The 18,387-nt window shown below is 33.6% G+C and overlaps 1 protein-coding gene across 1 annotated transcript in view; it reads right to left on the bottom strand.

Moving 5' to 3' along the window:
• The window catches only part of LOC134264939 (leucine-rich repeat-containing protein 3-like), a 34,258-nt gene extending 23,693 nt beyond the window's left edge, over positions 1–10,565 (bottom strand). Inside the window, exon 1 of the mRNA XM_062747185.1 lies at positions 10,387–10,565. Within this exon, the coding sequence (XP_062603169.1) occupies positions 10,387–10,565 (179 nt within the window). The remainder of the gene's footprint in view (positions 1–10,386) is intronic.
• Between the last annotated feature and the right edge of the window lie 7,822 nt (positions 10,566–18,387).

The following is an 18,387-nucleotide window of genomic DNA, read 5'->3' as shown; positions in this document are numbered from 1 at the left end:
ATGGTATATTAACTAGTGACAAGGTGAAAAAGTTACAGTATATAAATAAGTGACAAGGTGAAAAAGTTACGGTATATAAATCAATGAAAAGGTGACAAAGTTACGTTATATTAATCAGTGATAAGTTGACAAAGTTACGGTATATTTACCAATGACAAGGTGACAAATTTACGGTACATTAAGAAGTGACAAGGTTACAAAGTTTCGGTATATTAACCAGTGAAAAGGAGACAAAGTTACTGTATATTAACCAGAGACAAGGTGACAAAGTTACGGTATATTAATCAGTGACAAGGTGACAAAGTTACAGTTTAATGATCAGTGCCAAGATGACAAAGTAACGGTATATTAATCAGTGACAATGTGACAAAGTTACGGTATATTAACCAGTGACAAAGTTACAACATTAAAGTATATTAACCAGTTACAAGGTGACAAAGTAACGGTACATTAACCAGTGACAAGGTGACAAAGCTATATTATATTAACCAGCGACAAAGTGACAAAGTTACGGTATATTAAACAGTGACAAGGTGACAAAGTTATGGTACTTTATCAATGATAAGGTGAGAATGTTTCGGTATATTAATCAGTGACAAGGTGACAAAGTTATGGTAAATTTATCAGAGCCAAGGTGACAAAATTATAATATATCAACTAGTGACAAGGTGACAAAGTTACGGTATATTAACCAGTTATAAGGTGACAAAGTTACGGTATATTAATCAGTGACAAGGTGACAAAGTTATGGTATATTAACTAGTGACAAGGTGAAAAAGTTACAGTATATAAATAAGTGACAAGGTGAAAAAGTTACGGTATATAAATCAATGAAAAGGTGACAAAGTTACGTTATATTAATCAGTGATAAGTTGACAAAGTAACGGTATTTTTCAATGACAAGGTGACAAATTTACGGTATATTAAGAAGTGACAAGATTACAAAGTTTCGGTATATTAACCAGTGAAAAGGAGACAAAGTTTCGGTATATTAATCAGTGACAAGGTGACAAAGTTACGGTATTTTAACTAGTGACAAGGTAACAAAGTTATATTATATTAACCAGAGACAAATTGACAAAGTTAAGGTACATTAATCAGTGACAAGGTGACAAAGTTACAGTTTAATGATCAGTGCCAAGATGACAAAGTAACGGTATATTAATCAGTGACAATGTGACAAAGTTACGGTATATTAACCAGTGACAAAGTTACAACATTACAGTATGTTAACTAGTTACAAGGTGACAAAGTAACGGTACATTAACCAGTGACAAGGTGACAAAGCTATATTATATTAACCAGCGACAAAGTGACAAAGTTACGGTATATTAAACAGTGACAAGGTGACAAAGTTATTTTTTTGCGCTCTTTTGGGGAGAATTTCTCCACTTTCCAGCATCGGTCAATTAACTAACTTTCGCTCCTTTATTCTATGTATTTTATTTAACTATAATCTGTATATTTTATTCATATTCCAACCCTTTGTCATGTTTATCGTCGTCTCTACAAGTGATAAACTCGCTTGATTAAAATTATTTGTTTGATTGCTGAAAATTCACTTCAAGCGAGTTTATTGCCTATAGAGCCAACAATAAAATGTTGGGATGTGTATACAAATACTGGCTACAGAATGTGTCTGGAATTAGGGAGTGAAAGTTAGTTAATTGACCGATGCTGGAAAGTGGAGAAATTCTCCCTTAAAAGAGCGCAAAATAGATTGCGCCGTAAATTGCACCTTTTTGCATTACGGGATCTGTAGCGTTATGGTCAAATATATAAAACCCTAACGCTACATATCTGCAGCTATATCAAATGAAGCTTCCAAACAGCATGTCTAAGTTTTATTTTTACTTAGAGACTTTTATATGACCCACTGTCTGCTTTTTTGCGAACACGACGTGCAATTTAAATTACTTCCCCCTGTGTCACCAGCTTACACCGGCAGATTTTGGTCCTTTATCCGCTATAACATTTGATATTTATTAACAAACATACAGTATGATTGAAATTGTTAAATTATTTAAAAAAAAATATTAATGTTGCAAGAAAAAAATTATGTGGGATTTGTTCGCAGCAAAAATATTTTGCAAGCTTTATTTCAAAATTTTACGGTCAACATTTTAATTAATTTTCACATGAAAAACAATGACTTTGTTTTACTATATCGTTAAAAATCGTACACATGTAATACATTCAGGTTATATTCTGTATATATAAAGGGTGTTAAGAAAGTCATTCCACATATTTCATTCCTTTTCGAAAAGAAATACGATGATAAGATAATAATTCTTGCTTCTGATAAGGTTTTATTTGTCTTATCTTACTCAGGACCTTTGAGCAGTGAGGGATCTTTTTCGTGCCAGCACCTACTGCAACACGGGGCCTCGGTCTATACGGTCTTATTCGAAGGACCGGTCTCAATGTCCCACAATGGGATTCGAAACTGCGACGTAAGGATTGACTCCTTACTTCGCGACTCTAGAGCAGACGCTCTAACCACTGCTCCACGCGGGCGACTGAACGAGATTAAAAAAAATAACAAAGAAAAGGTAACATTAGGTAGCACTTCAAATACTCAACATTAAGATCAAAGGTTTAATTCCAGTTTAATGATCATTATCTTTTTTTGTTGTCAAGACACCAAGTCAGATTGGTTTAGGAAGAAGGCATTGATGTCTTTCCTGTAAGGAAAAGAGATTTTCAGGAGAAAATTTTAAAAGCTTGTTATCAGAGAGAAGATGACTGGGTGTTAGAGGAAGGATCGAGTCCATCAATGACTTGCATGCTGCGAATGCATTGTCTCACCAAATGTGCAGCGTTAACTTCAGAACCGGTAAAGACATGTTGATAATGTTGGGAGGAAAAGAGGACGGCCAGTGAGTTGCATAGATGCTTTTCTAGAAATTGTTGAGTATTTGAAACAACATGTGGATGAGCAAATCACAGTAATTGATCTTGTGAATAAAATGAAAGGCATATGTGGAGAAGAAGCATATTCTTCAGTAAATATGAAGAAAAAATTGAAAGAACATTTTGAAAATGAAATCATAGTCACTGATGTAGGCGGACAGTCAAGTGTGATTACTTTGAGAGATACAGCCACATCCATACTTCATGATTTCTATAATCGACCAAAATTTCAAGATTCAGAAGCTGAGAAAAGGTCAGTTATCAGAGCTGCCGCAAAACTTCTCAAGAATGACATTAGAGCATTGCCGGTAAATAAAAAATATTGTTATACCTTTAAAAAATTATTCCTATACAAATCTATACGTAAAAAAGTCTAACATTTTAAATGTTTTGCTGAGCGGGCATAAAAAATTCGATGTTGGACCGCTGAGTAAGATGTTGGACCGCTCGGAGAGATGTTGGACCGCTTACGTCACAGAGTGGGCGGAGCTTTATTTCATTTTCATTCGTTGGTGTTAAAGAGTGACAAACCTGATGTTACATGACGGAATAAATTACAAAATACATGTATGTCAAAAAATATAAAATAAAATGAAAGGTATAACAAAACATTTATTGACAGAGTTCTCGGGCAAAATGCGTTTTGTCGGACCCTCGAACCAAACTGTCTGCCTTCGGCCTAACGGCCTCAGGCAGACAGTTTGGTTCTTGGGTCCGACAAAACGCATGTTGCCCTCGAACTCAGTCAATAAATGTATATTATCACCATTCAGATTACTCTTGGAGTACAATTACACCACTGTTTTGCATCACGCTTTCTTATTGAAACTCTTTCCAACTTAATATTTTGTTCTTCATATCCTGAAGTTCAAAAATTTGAAACCTCCGCAGTATTAACTAAAGGCATTGATATTCCAGGTTGTACTGATCAATGCTTCATTCAATTTGCTGCATGATAATGTCGATCACAAATATCAGAACTTTAGATTGAAATGACACATTTCATGGGATGGGGATGATAGCAGGAATCACACCTGCAACAATCCATCATGAACAAATTTCTAGATGTGTTGTTTTTGGAGAGGAACTGAAGCAACTAGCAAAAATATACGTAACATACTACAGACCTCCATTAAATTTAATGTCGAGTCTTTATAACAAGGAACTCGATGACTTGAATGTCACGGACACAGCCAGACTGCTAGACTTTCTATCAGTTATCACTTGGCCATTAAAGGCTCCCTCAACTGGATGGCCTGGGTTCATGCAAATGATTCAGGATGGTGACTTTCCTGGAAAATCTGATGTTATCTTCCTACCCATGATTGACATGAGTGCAAGTGATATTTCTTGTGTTTATTCGATGTTGAACTTCATTTGTTCCAAGGCAAGACGTTATGATGTAACACCAGTAGTTACATTTGACCAGCCTCTTTATTGGAAATCATACACAATTATAGCCAATGAAATGCCTGATAGTTCCCTCAAATCACTTGTTTTTGCGTTTAGGTGGTTTTCACACTTAAATGAGTTTTCTTGGTTGCATAGGGCAAATCATGAGTGGGACTGGCCTCCAAGAAATTTTGGAAATTGTCTATGAATCCAATCAGATCCTCATCTGTTGAGCGAAAAGGCTGTTGCCAGAGCGATGAGAGGTCACATAATTGTAGCACAGCAGTCCATGCTTTACTTATGAGAAAAAAAATTAAAGTTTATTTAGATACAAGTATGTTGGATACCAAAGCACAGACTACAGTAGAGAACACTGATTTTAAAAATATAGTCAATAAGCAAGAATATGTTGAAAATGTGTCTGCAGAAAAAATGGAAAGCAGAATGTACCATCAGAGGAACAGTCTATTAGCTAGCGCAACTGACATTTATGACAAGTTATCAAATGGGGATATGAGTATTGAGGAAGAATGCCAAAATCAGATTCTGTTGGAAACAAGACAGACATTTGAAGAAGAAGTCAAGGCTTTAAGAGACAATCGTACAGCTCAGATTTGGATTCCATATTCTGAAATGGTACAGATTTTGAGTACATTTATAAAGGCAGAGAGAACAAAAGATTGGTATATTCATCTTTAAACCATGTACAATATCTTACCATTCAATTGCCGCAGATGGACATAACCTTTACACAAAATCTGCTTATGTCTTTCTGACATCAATGCACATCTTACCGTCTGAACATCCTAAAATATTTAGTGGTTTTCAAGGTGGGCAACATGTTCTGAGAAGGAGTGAAAGATATTGGGCTGGACTTTCAATAGATTTAATGATTTTTGGTTTTAATGCGAACCATAAAAACATCTGGTGGAATGACCCGGGGTCGAGGGATGGGTGAAAACCAGCGTGCTCAGTGGATCATGTCAATGCCAGCCTGTGCAAAGATAAATGAAGCATTGCAAGATTTAACTGGTACAGGATTCCAAACATCTGACATACATGAAGAAGCATCACCAGCAAGAATGTCGAGAGACAAGAATGACATCTCCGCAGTTTTAGAGTTACATAGACTACGCAATCCATTTGAAGGTGACAACAAACTGAGAAATATTCACACAGGGGAAATAGCTCACAAATCTGTCAATGCTGACACTGCAAAAGATGTTGGATAGAAAATCATTATAACTTTACCAAGACAAAATATAAACACCGATTATGGAGCTGCTGCTGTGGTTGTGTTTGATGGCTATCAAAACAAGCCATCTACCAAAGACATCACGCAGATCCAGAATGATGAAAAATAACCAAGCAATAGACTTCGTGGAAGACATGCCATTTATGTCGAAGAAGGGTATATTTCTTTCAAAGGAAAAAAACAAACAGAAGTTCATTGATATGTTTCGGAAGAATTGAAGAAGACTGGAACAACAGTCCTTAATAAGCCGGGGGATGCAGGCCTCCTTATTGTAAAAACTGCTATCAATCATGCTAAAGAAAATGAAACAGTGGTAATTGGTGAAGACAAAGATCTTCTAGTTCTCCTCCTTCATCGTTCTGACATTGAGATGAAGCACATTTACTTAAATCAGAACAAAGACAAACATCACTTCGTAAAGTAAAGGTATGGAACATCATAGAAGGAAAGAGAAGTCTTGGGGAGGTCATCTGTCAAATTCTTCCATCAATCCATGCACTGGGTGGGTGTGACACGACATCAAGATTTTACGGTATTGGAAAAGGGACTCTTCTCAAAAACACGAAATATCCAGACTTCCAGACACTACTAATGCAGTTTGTCAATAGCACATAGCATGACGACATTGTGAAAGCTGGAGAAGTAATTCTAGTTCTACTGTATGGTGGCATTCAGTATGAAGATCTAAACCTTCTGCGCTACAGAAGGTTCACAGCAAGAGTATTAGAGGGGAATTTGTATGTTCAGGTTCACTTCCTGCCCCCAACATCGGATTCAGCTAGGTTACATGTTTTACGGGCTTATTTGCAGAACAAGGTTTGGATGGATAAGGGGAGTCAACTTGACCCACTTGATTTTGGCTTCTTTATATCCGACAACAAATTAATACCTATTAAAGCCACACTCCCCCCAGCTCCAGAGAAGTTACGTCAAATAATCCACTGTTCGTGTAAAGTCAATTGTGATTCAAAACGGTTACCTGTAAGAAGCATGGAATTGATTGTTCTAGAAATTGTTGAGAGTGTCGAGGTATATATTGTTCCAACTCTTCTTCTCCTACTCTGGATGACATACAAAATTAACTGTAGATCAAAAACTGATGTCTCTAACATTCAATTGATCAACTTCATGCAAAATGTACATTGTATTTTACATGTGATTAAAGTATTAAGAATAATTGGTAAGAAATAGGTTGTCACTTTTTAGACAAAATCTTGTGGGTGGGGGTTGAAAGCAAAAAAAAAACTGTTTGGACAAATATATTTTTGTAGAGTTTTGATAATTCAATGGAAGCATTACAATTTATAAAAATCAGCTGTATAATTTCTGTTGTAATATGTTTAAGGTTGGGGTAATTTATAAATAGATTGAATGCATGCATTAATCGCTATGGGGAAGATATGTCACGGAGGGGGCTGAAACCCCCCCCCACCCCCCCACCCCACAACAAAATTCCTTGAATGTGTGTGTTTAATTGTGCCCTACATTTCTTTCTTTTAAAAATTTCTTAACAAACTTGTTATTCCTATTATGGCTACATATTCTTTGTCGTTGCTCAAAGCAATACAAAGGAATTGAAATAGATTTATTTTTCAATTATGTCCGTCACCATGGGAACAGCAATCATAGTAATGAATATAATGAACTAATCATCAGTTTTAGTTTGCAGGCACTTTTTTGCATGGCATGTTAAGAGAATTTAAGATTATAGATGGTAAAACTACCCGTAAATCTGGAAATTTTTACGTCGATTTTATTTTGCGAATTCGGGTCAAAATGGTGTTGATTAATTTTTACGTTTCAAAATTTTGCGAATTACCACTGCTTTGTTTACATTTTCTTATTGGTAATTTATTTTTAAGAAAAATATTTTTGCAAATGCAATGAACTCGCTAATTTTCTAAAAATTTATCTACAGCAAAAATTTCCAGATTTACGGTAATTTTATGCATTAACAGATTTTATCTTTAAACAGTGATTTATCGAATTTTTAAAGAAAAAGGGGATATTTTTAAAATTGAAAAAAAAAGATGTTTGGACAAATATAATTTTCTAGAGTTTTGATATATCAAAAGGCATATTCTAAATAACTAAATTCCACTGGAATTATTTCTGTTGCAATTTGTTTGAGGTTGTGTTGTTTTTTAGCTAGATTGACTGGACTTTAAACATCCGATTTAATACACGAAAATGTACCCTAGGACATAAAGATTCAAATGCCTCCAGGGTCGAAATATTTTTTTTACATATATAGGAAAATATTTTACGCACTACGGAATGAACTAGGGCACTTCATTAAGTATTCCTAGTACGTGATAAGTCTCTGTACTTTACACACCAATAACTTCCACAAAACTTTAAACCCTCCTTAATTATATTTGGAAAACACTAGCTTTCTCTTATTAGTCTCCAACTGGTGAAACAAGGCAGTCTAATATATGTTTTATACTTCTCTGTATTTCTGTCTTTCTGTCTGTTTGTCCCACTGTCTAGCTCTCCCTTGTCTGTCTGTCAGTCTGCTAATTTGTTTTTTTTTTCACTTCTTTTCTAAACGCTTTAATATGTTTTGCTGATTTTTGATACATAAGGGTATCTTGATGTATTACTGATCACATTTGGATTTTGTTCTCCTTTAATGATTTTCGAAGAAAAGATTGCCCTTTTAATTTTTTTTTTTACGATGTTCAGTTTTTTAAACGTTAACTTTGCAAATATTGAGCTATTCTTGTTTTTTCACAAGTTTGTATACCTTGTTGTGCTATAGATCCAGTTTGTATTGCGTTCTCGTTCAATGATTGTAAACTAAATTACGGAATTGTCAAGTTTTAATGGGAACCAGATAACACAGTGTTACCGGAAGGGGACTGTATGAGTAATGCAATGCTCTCGAAATGTTTGTTATATTTTCCCACTGAGAGGTAAGTTAAAGATATATATGCCGTATTAGTGTTTTATTGCCAAAGAAATAAATATATGTGGTGTCTCATCAAGTTACATAAGTTATGTGATTTCTGCAATTAAGACAATTCCACTCCATCACTTTTAAAAGTTATGAAATATTATTTTGTAAAAATTATTTCTCTCCGAATCGGATATTAAACAGCCTCTTATTGAAATATTCATGAACACGCGGTCTCGCATGCTCACAGCAAACAATGGTCCAATCTCGTGAATGAGCCGAAAAGCATGATGGTCTACTACGTTTTCACTACAAACACGTGGGTTAGGGAATTGTACGCTGCGATTTCAAATGACGGCTGGAAAGCCAATTTGCATTTTTTTTAAACTTGTTTTAGAAAAATAGGAAAAAATAGTTACCAATTGAGAATTCCCATGCTCACATTAACAAACAAATGCAGTTTTTCTTGTTAGCATACTGTATGTTTCGAAGTTGTACACACTGTAAACATTGTCAATACGTGAGCACACCTCAGAGCTAGTTGCTTTTTGTACCGAGGAATATATAGTCACGTGAAATTGTCTTTTCACTGTCAGTAGAGCACGGGGAAATTGTAAACGAATGGACCTGTACTATAGAGTGGGAAAAACTCTTATTTTTATAATTGTTCATTTGTATGCAAATGTTAGCTTGGGATTTGTAGATGATAATGTACATAATGCGTTAAGCGTGTAAATGCTTGGGAAATATACCACGTCTTTCTGAGAGCGATTTAAAAAACTAGCCTGTTCGAAAAACACATGTAGTATTTGTGTACTGAGTAGTGTAACCCATAAATGCATTAAATACAACTCATTGAGCTGATTTGTCGATTTGTCAGTCTTATGTTGGTTCCTCGCTGAACAGACGTCACAAAAAATAGTTTCCTCGACCTGATGATTCTCGTGATGCTTTTCCCGCGCACATGCGCAGATCCAACATAAACGTCAGTCCTTTATAAATATGCATGCGAATATCGTGTTCCTTCCCCGACCAGTATTTTGTTAATATCGAATAATATTTCGTCGAATTTGCGAGAATGCTTCATTTTTGATAGCTTATCATACTTCAGAAATTTTCGTTTGGTTTCAGCTGTGAAAAAATACTGTTGAATACAGGCATACATAGCTTTAAACAGTTTTAATAATATTCCTACTACCTTGTGTTTAAGGCTAACACCTGCTTCTAAAAATTCTCATGACCATCGTTACTTGCATTTATTTCGTTACTATTTGGCAATTCTTGCGTTAAGGCGATAAAGTGTTCGAATATAAATTGGATTATGCAGGTTTTTTTTTTTTTAGATTTGAATGTTGCATGAACATGTTTCAGAATATTTAAACTTTTTAAATCACGTGATTCGTTGGAAAAAAAATATAATACGGAATTAATGTATTAGGAGTAAAACGATTTTTTTTTAATATTTCACCACAATATCAAAAAACAGAATATAAGATCTTTCCTTCTAAAATAGATCTTAGAAATTATTTAATAGTATAGTTACATAGTATATATATATATTTTTTTCAATATCATAGCTCAAAATCTTCAATATAGGCCGAACAAATAAACGTTATTTTGATCAGTACTGACAGTAGGATCGAACAGGTAGAATAGTTCCCGATGTGCATGTCAATGGTGGGGCACACCTGGCTACATGTAATGTCGCGATGAATTGACCGCAGTTCTTTGTCACACTAGTACATAAACTAGTGGGAGGGAGTTACATGTAATTCATAGTCCTTACGGAAAGTTTAATTATAAGCTTAACTATTACATGAATTTTATTGCATCGATGTAAAGAATAAAATGTATTCGTAAAAACGTATGCAAAAATACATTTACTGCTTTGTTTTGTTTTCAGACATACATTTAGGCATTTACTTACAAGAAACATGTATCTGTGGGGATGTTGGTAGGAACTTCAGTTAACCCTTTATATTCACAGTTTACATATTTCCCATTACAGGAGTTACTCCTCTCACAGCTACAGCCACTAGGACAGGCCTCAGTCACAGGTCCGTACAATAAAACACAGAGAAATAACGTCCACACAATCAGAGTCATTCTTATCAATCAAGGATATTCACATCTAGGAAATCTATATCATACAACAAATCTACAAATCAGTCCCACAAAACATATTTTCTCAGTGTTGGCATGTAGTACAGTGAAATTAGGAAGCAGATCAGATTGGGCACATCTTCACACATGCACAAGGAGAAGCCCCTCCCCTTTTCCTTTTAAAGAAGAGGTCATGAACATAAAAAGTCTTTTTTATGAGAGAACATAAGCAATCTGCATACATTTCTTTTGTTGAATATGAAATAAAAATCTGCATATATTCATGACTGGTTTCCTTAACTTTTCATTGAAAATGACCGTTTAAAATATTGTGTTTTATCCTGCTTACCCCTAAAAATTATTCATTGTATCACTTATTTGGCCAAGCTTAAATAATAAAGGATCATTAAAGGGATTTATCTAAATAAATCTGAAGACATCTCTCATCTAATAGATCTTGACCTTTGGTTATGTTTTAGATAAATATACAAATCAATCTCGCAAAGTTTAAGCGAGGCCGACAAGGAATAAAATTAAAGAGTTGCATTCATTCTCTCTCAGACTAAGATGCAGGTTCCACGTTCCTTTCTCTTTCAGACACTACTACAGTGGTTTTTCCTAAGATTTTTAAAATTGGGTAAAATATAAATATCCCAAAAATTGATTGTATTTTCTTTGTCCTTATTAGAGAATTTAAAACTCATATAGAAACGACGCCAATTACCGGTTCCGGGCTTCTATTTTAACCTTTAATCTTAATGAGGTCGATTGATCATTGACTGATCCCTATCATGCATCCGCCAGTGGTGACACAGGACCTGATCACATCCGCATATTCCACTTTAAATTGCCGAGCGCACTGTAAAGAAATAGCTGCTACGTATTTCTTTTAATCAGGTCAGTCGCAGCAGGGGTTAATAACCGACAACTTTCTGTTTACGAAGTCGCACTCTATTGGCCGAGCTACCGAGTAAATTATTACATGATTTCTCCAAAATAAACGAAGATCAAGAATAACTTTTAGTAAAAACATATCACGTTTAAAAGAAAAATGTTTGGGCAATCATTTTATTGGAATAATGTAAACACGCGTACTGTTTATCGTGCAAATTACAGTAATTTTGTGCGAGCCATGGACAGAGATGGATATCAGAACCTGTAGTAAGGGGTAATGAAGCAGTCAAAACGAGACGTATTTTTACAGCTAAAACAAAGGAAGAAGACTTAATAATCATATTTAAATATACTAAAAAGGGAGCAAAAACGCGTCTATTCCACTGGCAGATATAAAGAGAAAAAAAAAATCAGCAACAGTAGGGTATTTTTACATCATTACGTAAGCTCGTTCATTATTTATTCAAATAAGCTCGTTCATTATTTATTCAAATAACGGAAGACTTGGTGTGCCAAGAAAAAAACATACTTAAAACAAGATGTGTTTGTGAAACACTATGCGCCCGGCGTTCTATAAAGCACTTTTTAGAAAAGAGGTAACATCAAGGTCACACGATCATTGTCCTTGGGGTCATTTGAAAGCACTAAATTACTGTAGTATGCATACTAAATATAAAGTTTATATCTCCTATGCTTCAAAAGTTATGGCAAAAATAAAAAAAAAACTATTTTTAGTATATAGGTCAAGTCAAAGTCACAAGGTCATTGACCTTGGTGTTATTTATAACTGCTTAAGTAGTGGAGTATGCATACTAAATATGAAGTCACTATCTCTTACGGTTCAAAAGTTATGGCTATGGTAAAAGTTGACAACAGACAGACAAACCGACAAATAGATCAATAGACAAACAGAAAGACAGGAAAAAACAATATGCGTCCCGAAAAAATTCGGGCGCATAAATATAACAATGAGTGGTTTGATTATAAATTATATGTATAAAATAGAATTAATAAAGATGGCTATAATTGCATTTAAAAATTTCATACTTAATAAGATTCTTTTCTTCGAAGTAACAAAGTATATTGGTACTAAAATAATATTCCAGGCGTTTGTTGACGCTTCTTATAACCTTTGTATGTTAGAATATTAATTGTCCTTTTATATCTCACTATGTGCTTTAAGGCGCAAGGGGAGGGGGGGCTTATTTATCTAAATCTCCGTGCGAAATATGTACATGAAATAATCAATAATTAATGCAAACAGATATTTGAAATACAACCCTTGTTTAATAATTAAATTGTATCTCGACTGCGACCTATTTTGTACTAAATTTCAATTCCACTCTATTTTAATTGAAAGCAGGATATGGCACAAATCAGAACATATCCCAAGTAGATGTAAAAATAAAAGGATATTTTAAGTTCAAAAAAGTTTTTATTGTGACACATAATCAAACAATATTTTAACCATCTCTAACATTATCATGTTAATTCTCTCTTCTGTCAAATTAATGTGTATCTCCTTTCAAGAGCTTTTTGATTTTTCACAAAATCGGACAGAAAATCAAAAGTATTTTTTTTTATGAACGTTTTTAGAAAATCCAAAAACAGTTCAAATCTTATTTGAAAAAATTATAAAACGGTTAGGAAATGATTAAAACCGCAAATAATTATTAAAAAAATATGATTTTATTTGTTCAGATTTACGAAAGAAAAAAGGCACAAAATATAAAATCATAATGTCGCACTTCGTTGATCAATAAATCCTAACTGCGACGGCGATGTTGTCAGTGCGTTAGACTAAATGAGGGAGTATTCAATGAGTACAACATGTTAGAAAGGTGAAAGGTAATATATGATATTTAAATTTGCTGTGTTTTCCCAGTAAGCCAACTGTGAAAATGATTTGAAAACCATTCTCGTGTAAACTCACGCGTAAAGATATACATGGAGAAACGTGCGTTAAAGTGACGTCACAATAAGGATACAGCGACGTTTGGAAAAATGCAACGATATAGGGCAGAGAGAAATTCAAATATTGAGAATATTTTAGTTGCTTTCAGTCATGTAAAATGTAAATATAAGTAATGTTTTTAAGTTTAGTGTGATTTATTGGTGTGTGAATCACACAGACTTGCACGTAGGCATATTTTTCATGAAGCGCTAGCGCGCTTCATGAAATATGCGTACGTGACAAGTGTGTGTGATTCACACACCAATAACTCACTCAAAACTTAAAAACATTCCTTAATTACAACCCATCTGAGCTGTGAACCTCGGATTGAACAGGTATAAGAATTCTGTATTCAGGACAAGTTCACACCTAACAATTATCAATTAGAGAACTTGAGTTAATGAATTAAATTGTACCTCGAACCCGACATCTTTTATACTATAAAACTGACGCGGCTTTCCTTAGGAGTTCAAGAGAGCATAAGTTTATCTGGCAAAACTCTGGCGATCCATCCTTCCAGAATTTTCTTTTAAAAGTGCATTTTTTTTTGCTCTTCTTCAATACGATAATGTAAATGAACATTTGATTCTGAAATGATGGGGAGGGAGTTGTGAAGTCAAATATTTTGACTCCGGACCGTGGAAAGATAAAAAAAAATATATTAAAAGTTTTTATCTGTATTAATCGTATTCTATTGAAATTAAAATGTTTCGTCTTCTAGATTAATCTTAAACAATGTGCGCGTGAAAAACATTTAGGTGGTTTGAGTATCAATTTCAGAAAAACCCTGTGGTTTCACAGACGTCTACAACGATCATCAGTTGCTCATTAACGTTAACGTTTACCTAACGGTAATTATTGTAGTACAAACAGAAAGAAATAGGCCTAAATCATACGTCAAAGTCGGCATATAATGCCACTGTTACCTTGTCTATCTGGCTACGAAAGTTTTTACGAAGCAATTTTATGCACCTGGATCGATAGATTTGAGGTGCATAGTTTTTCTGCTGTCTGTTTGTCTGCAAAAATTTTACCTTCGCCATTACTTTTGAACCATGTCAGATAGAGATCTAATATTTAGTATGCATACTTCACTAATAAAGCTCTTCTAGATGACACCAGGGTTAATGACCTTTTGACCTTGACTGTCACTATATACTAAAAATAGTTTTTTTTCTGTAAACTTTATCTTCGCCGTAACTTTTGAACCATAAAAGACAGGGACTGTATGTTTGGTATGCATACTTCTCTAATTAAGCCCTGTAGCAACCTCTAATGATTAAACGCCGTTTAATGATACAAATAGCATTAAGCGTTGCAATTGCACGCTTAATGCCATAAATCATTGCATTTATAGCTGACATTATCGACCGCTATTGCTAAATCGCCGCTTAATGACAGAATTATATCATTAAGCGTCACAAATGCAGTGCAACACCGACGCTTAATGAAAAAAGCAAATATCGACATATTCGAAGCTTAATGACACACACAAGTGTATCATGTAAGCGTTGCAGTTGCAACCCTTAATGATATAAAATTTAGAAATCGCTTGTTATATCTAAGAGAAACACACATCCACCTTTCCTGAACAATGAGATATCACTTGTCAAAATATTTATATATGCCCTTGTGCTATATAAATGATAAGTATTGAAGTTTACTGTGTTTTCTATCTAGTCAAGGGAACGTCTTTAAGTCCCGTATGTTTAAGAGACAGACAGTCAGATAGCTGGAAGAAAGAGATACAAACAAAGGGATGAATAAAATGAAATTCAAATCCTTTACAATAACCATTTTTTTTTTTACTGAAAATACAAAAGCAAACAAGCAATCAAATTCCTTTTAATTGATACAATGATTTTAATAGTCAACCTGAAATATAGATATATATATTATATTTGAATATTTTCATCGAAACTTTGTATTTTAGATTTGATACAGCTTAACACATATCACTGTTAACGTTTCAGATATACGTATCGAGATTTTCACTATTGTATTTTAAATCTGCTCCGTTTCTCCAAATTCCGAAAAAGAGAGACATCAATATTGACAACTTACGTGAAAGGATATATAACAAAGAATACAAGTACATGTAATACGTAGAATAATATATATTGTGTTGAGGTTTATTTATGCTTTATTTGTGAGCAGTGTAACTTGAATACATCACAATTGCATAATTATTTTAGAATCAATTTTGAATTCTAGTATATATCAAATTACAGTATACATATTGACTGAGGCTGAGGTTGAAGAGGCTGTTTTCTTTTTAATTTTAAATGACGCATATTTCATTTGTAGTATATTTTTTTTTCTTTCGATATATAAGACTAACTTTACATCTGACTAATATTAAAATGAAATAGATTTAAATGAATAGTTTCTTTTTCGGTACAAGAGAGACCTTCTCTATTAATACTAGTATTCATTAGAAGTATTTCGTTCACTGTGAATGGGTATTGAAAGGTCGCATGAAAGGTCCGACTATGCTTTACTTGCATTGGTTAATACTTTAATGAGCTACAAAATATTCTCGTCTCATGCAACTACGGCCAGAATTGGAGAGGATCGAACATCTTTAACCGTGGTTTGCGGCGTTCCAAAGTTTTCACTATAGCAAATCAAAGTTTTAAAGTCTTTACTTTGCTTCTCTAGTTTAAAATTATATTAAACTATAGTAAACTATATAGTTTTTTATAGTATTATTTTGTTAGGGACATGTCCGCTATTTTACGTCAGCCGTGAGTGAAAAACACTGTCTGAATTTCAGACATAAGCAAAACCAGATAACAGACGAGTATAAATTGTACATGTATACCGAAATAGATCATTTTTACTGACAATTGCAGTGGAGACAGACTGAAATCTTTCTAGTAAGGAATAGAATTAACCACCTTTGAATAATATAAGAAATTATCGTTTCTAATTATTCTAAACTTAAAGTACGACGCTTAGATATGCTTAGACTTTTTGTATGTAAGGCATGGTATTCTTGGCGCTACACAATTAGATGTTAAATCGGTTCCACTTGGTCCCTAGCTCATCTGATTCTATACATATAAAGTAGCACAAATGCAAGAAAGAAAGAAACACAGAAGTTTTTCTATGTGCTGTCTAGTTGGCAAAAATAAGCACGAGTTAGAGTTTTTACTTTAAGACCCTGGGTAGCACATGTAAATTAGTTGATAAAAAGAAACGTAGGTTGCATATAAAGCAAGTCTGTGGCAACATTTTCCAAGTAAAGGGGAATAAAAAATCCCTAATCTTCCCAAAAACATTTTTGAAAAAAAATTAAGGATTCTTCTCTGGTTTCTGACTAGATGGAATATTCAAAGTATATTTGTTGATATGTCTTATGTATTTAGATGTAAGAGGTTTAAAAGACCATATTTTTCTTTCCTCATCACAATTATACAACTTGAAATAGAAATAGTAAACTGCGTTTGAAAATTAGCAGGGACTATATTTTTGGCGGAATGGTGGCGTATGAAAATATCTTTTTCCTGCCTGTAAAAATTATTATAGAACATTGAATTTAGTTATAACTTTTACGCAATCAAAGACAAGACAAAATTTTCACATGTAAATTAAATTGATAATAAGGGACTAAAGTTTCAATATTAATCAAGTAAATAAGGTTTTTCAAACATATTAGAACTATGTTTACTTTTAAATGTTTCAAATCTATGTACAGATTTGAGCCAAAAATCCGTACAAAGTGTTATTTCTCTCTAAGTAAACGATCAAAACTATTAGTGTTTGTATCATTGTGTACCTTTATGTGACATTTTTACTATATGTCAAAATTGGAAAAATTTAAATATAGGAAGCATATAAAAATAACTAATAAATCCTAAAAAAAGAAATCAGAGAAATAGAGGAAATTCAGATTAGCAAATATCCATTTTATTTAAATTATCCATGTCAATTTGGTAATATCATCTTATAGGCCCTGTATGGTAGAATCTTTTTTATGCAAAAATTAAAAAAAAAATAATCTTTTAAACTACAAGTAGGGATCGAACTTTTGAACACAGTAATTTTTAGCGCTACAGGTCAGAGACCAGAAGAGCTTTTGCCATAGTAATGCGTCCGTCGTCCGTCCGTCTGTCTGTCCACAATTTTTTTAAACGCTACTCCTCCTACAGTTTTGGACTGATTTTAATATAACTCGGCACACAAGAAGACTACACTAAGGTACATAAAACATTGCATCGTTTTTTTTATTTCTTTGCACGGTGTTGCCACGGTTACTAAAAATAGTAATTTCTGTGAAATTTCTTTAAAATGCTACTCCTCCTACAGTTTTGATCTGATTTCAATATAACTTGGCACACAAGTAGACTACACTAAAATACATAAAATAAATCATCGGTTTTTCATTTCAATACCATGTTGCCATGGTGACTAAAAATAGAATTTTCTGTGAAATTCCTTTAAAACACTACTTGTCCTACAATTTTTGTCTGATTTCAATATAACTTGGCACACAAGTAGACTACACTAAGAAACATAAAATAGTGCATTGGTTTTTGATTTTGATGAACAAGGTTGCCATTATTAGTAAAAATAGAAATGTATGTGAAATTCCTTTAAAACGCTACTTTTTCTACAGTTTTGGTCTGATAGCAATGGTTTCTTTTTTCATCCTTTGTTATAAGTACAAATCAGTAGAGCTACAATCTTGATGTTAAGATCAGACGACACGTTCCTCAAAAATATACAATGTTTCTTAAGAGATTGTCATTGAAGTATAGGTACTTAAACAAGATTCCTCGCAAAAAATAATGGTACCTTACCAGTCATTTGGACCAGATACCAAAGGTTCATATTCCTTATATATAACCCTTATGGGTAATCTTCTGAACGACCTATCTCACCAATTTTGGTGTACCTTTATTTCAAAACATTTTTAAAACAATATAGAAATCATAAGAGAATGCCAAATATGAATATTTTTTTTTATCATAT

Source organism: Saccostrea cucullata, unplaced genomic scaffold (genome assembly GCF_032062105.1).
Source record: "Saccostrea cucullata isolate Sc308-1 unplaced genomic scaffold, CSIRO_AGI_Scuc_v1 ctg5148, whole genome shotgun sequence".
Lineage (NCBI taxonomy): Eukaryota > Metazoa > Mollusca > Bivalvia > Ostreida > Ostreidae > Saccostrea > Saccostrea cuccullata.
This window is presented reverse-complemented; position numbering and strand designations above follow the sequence as displayed.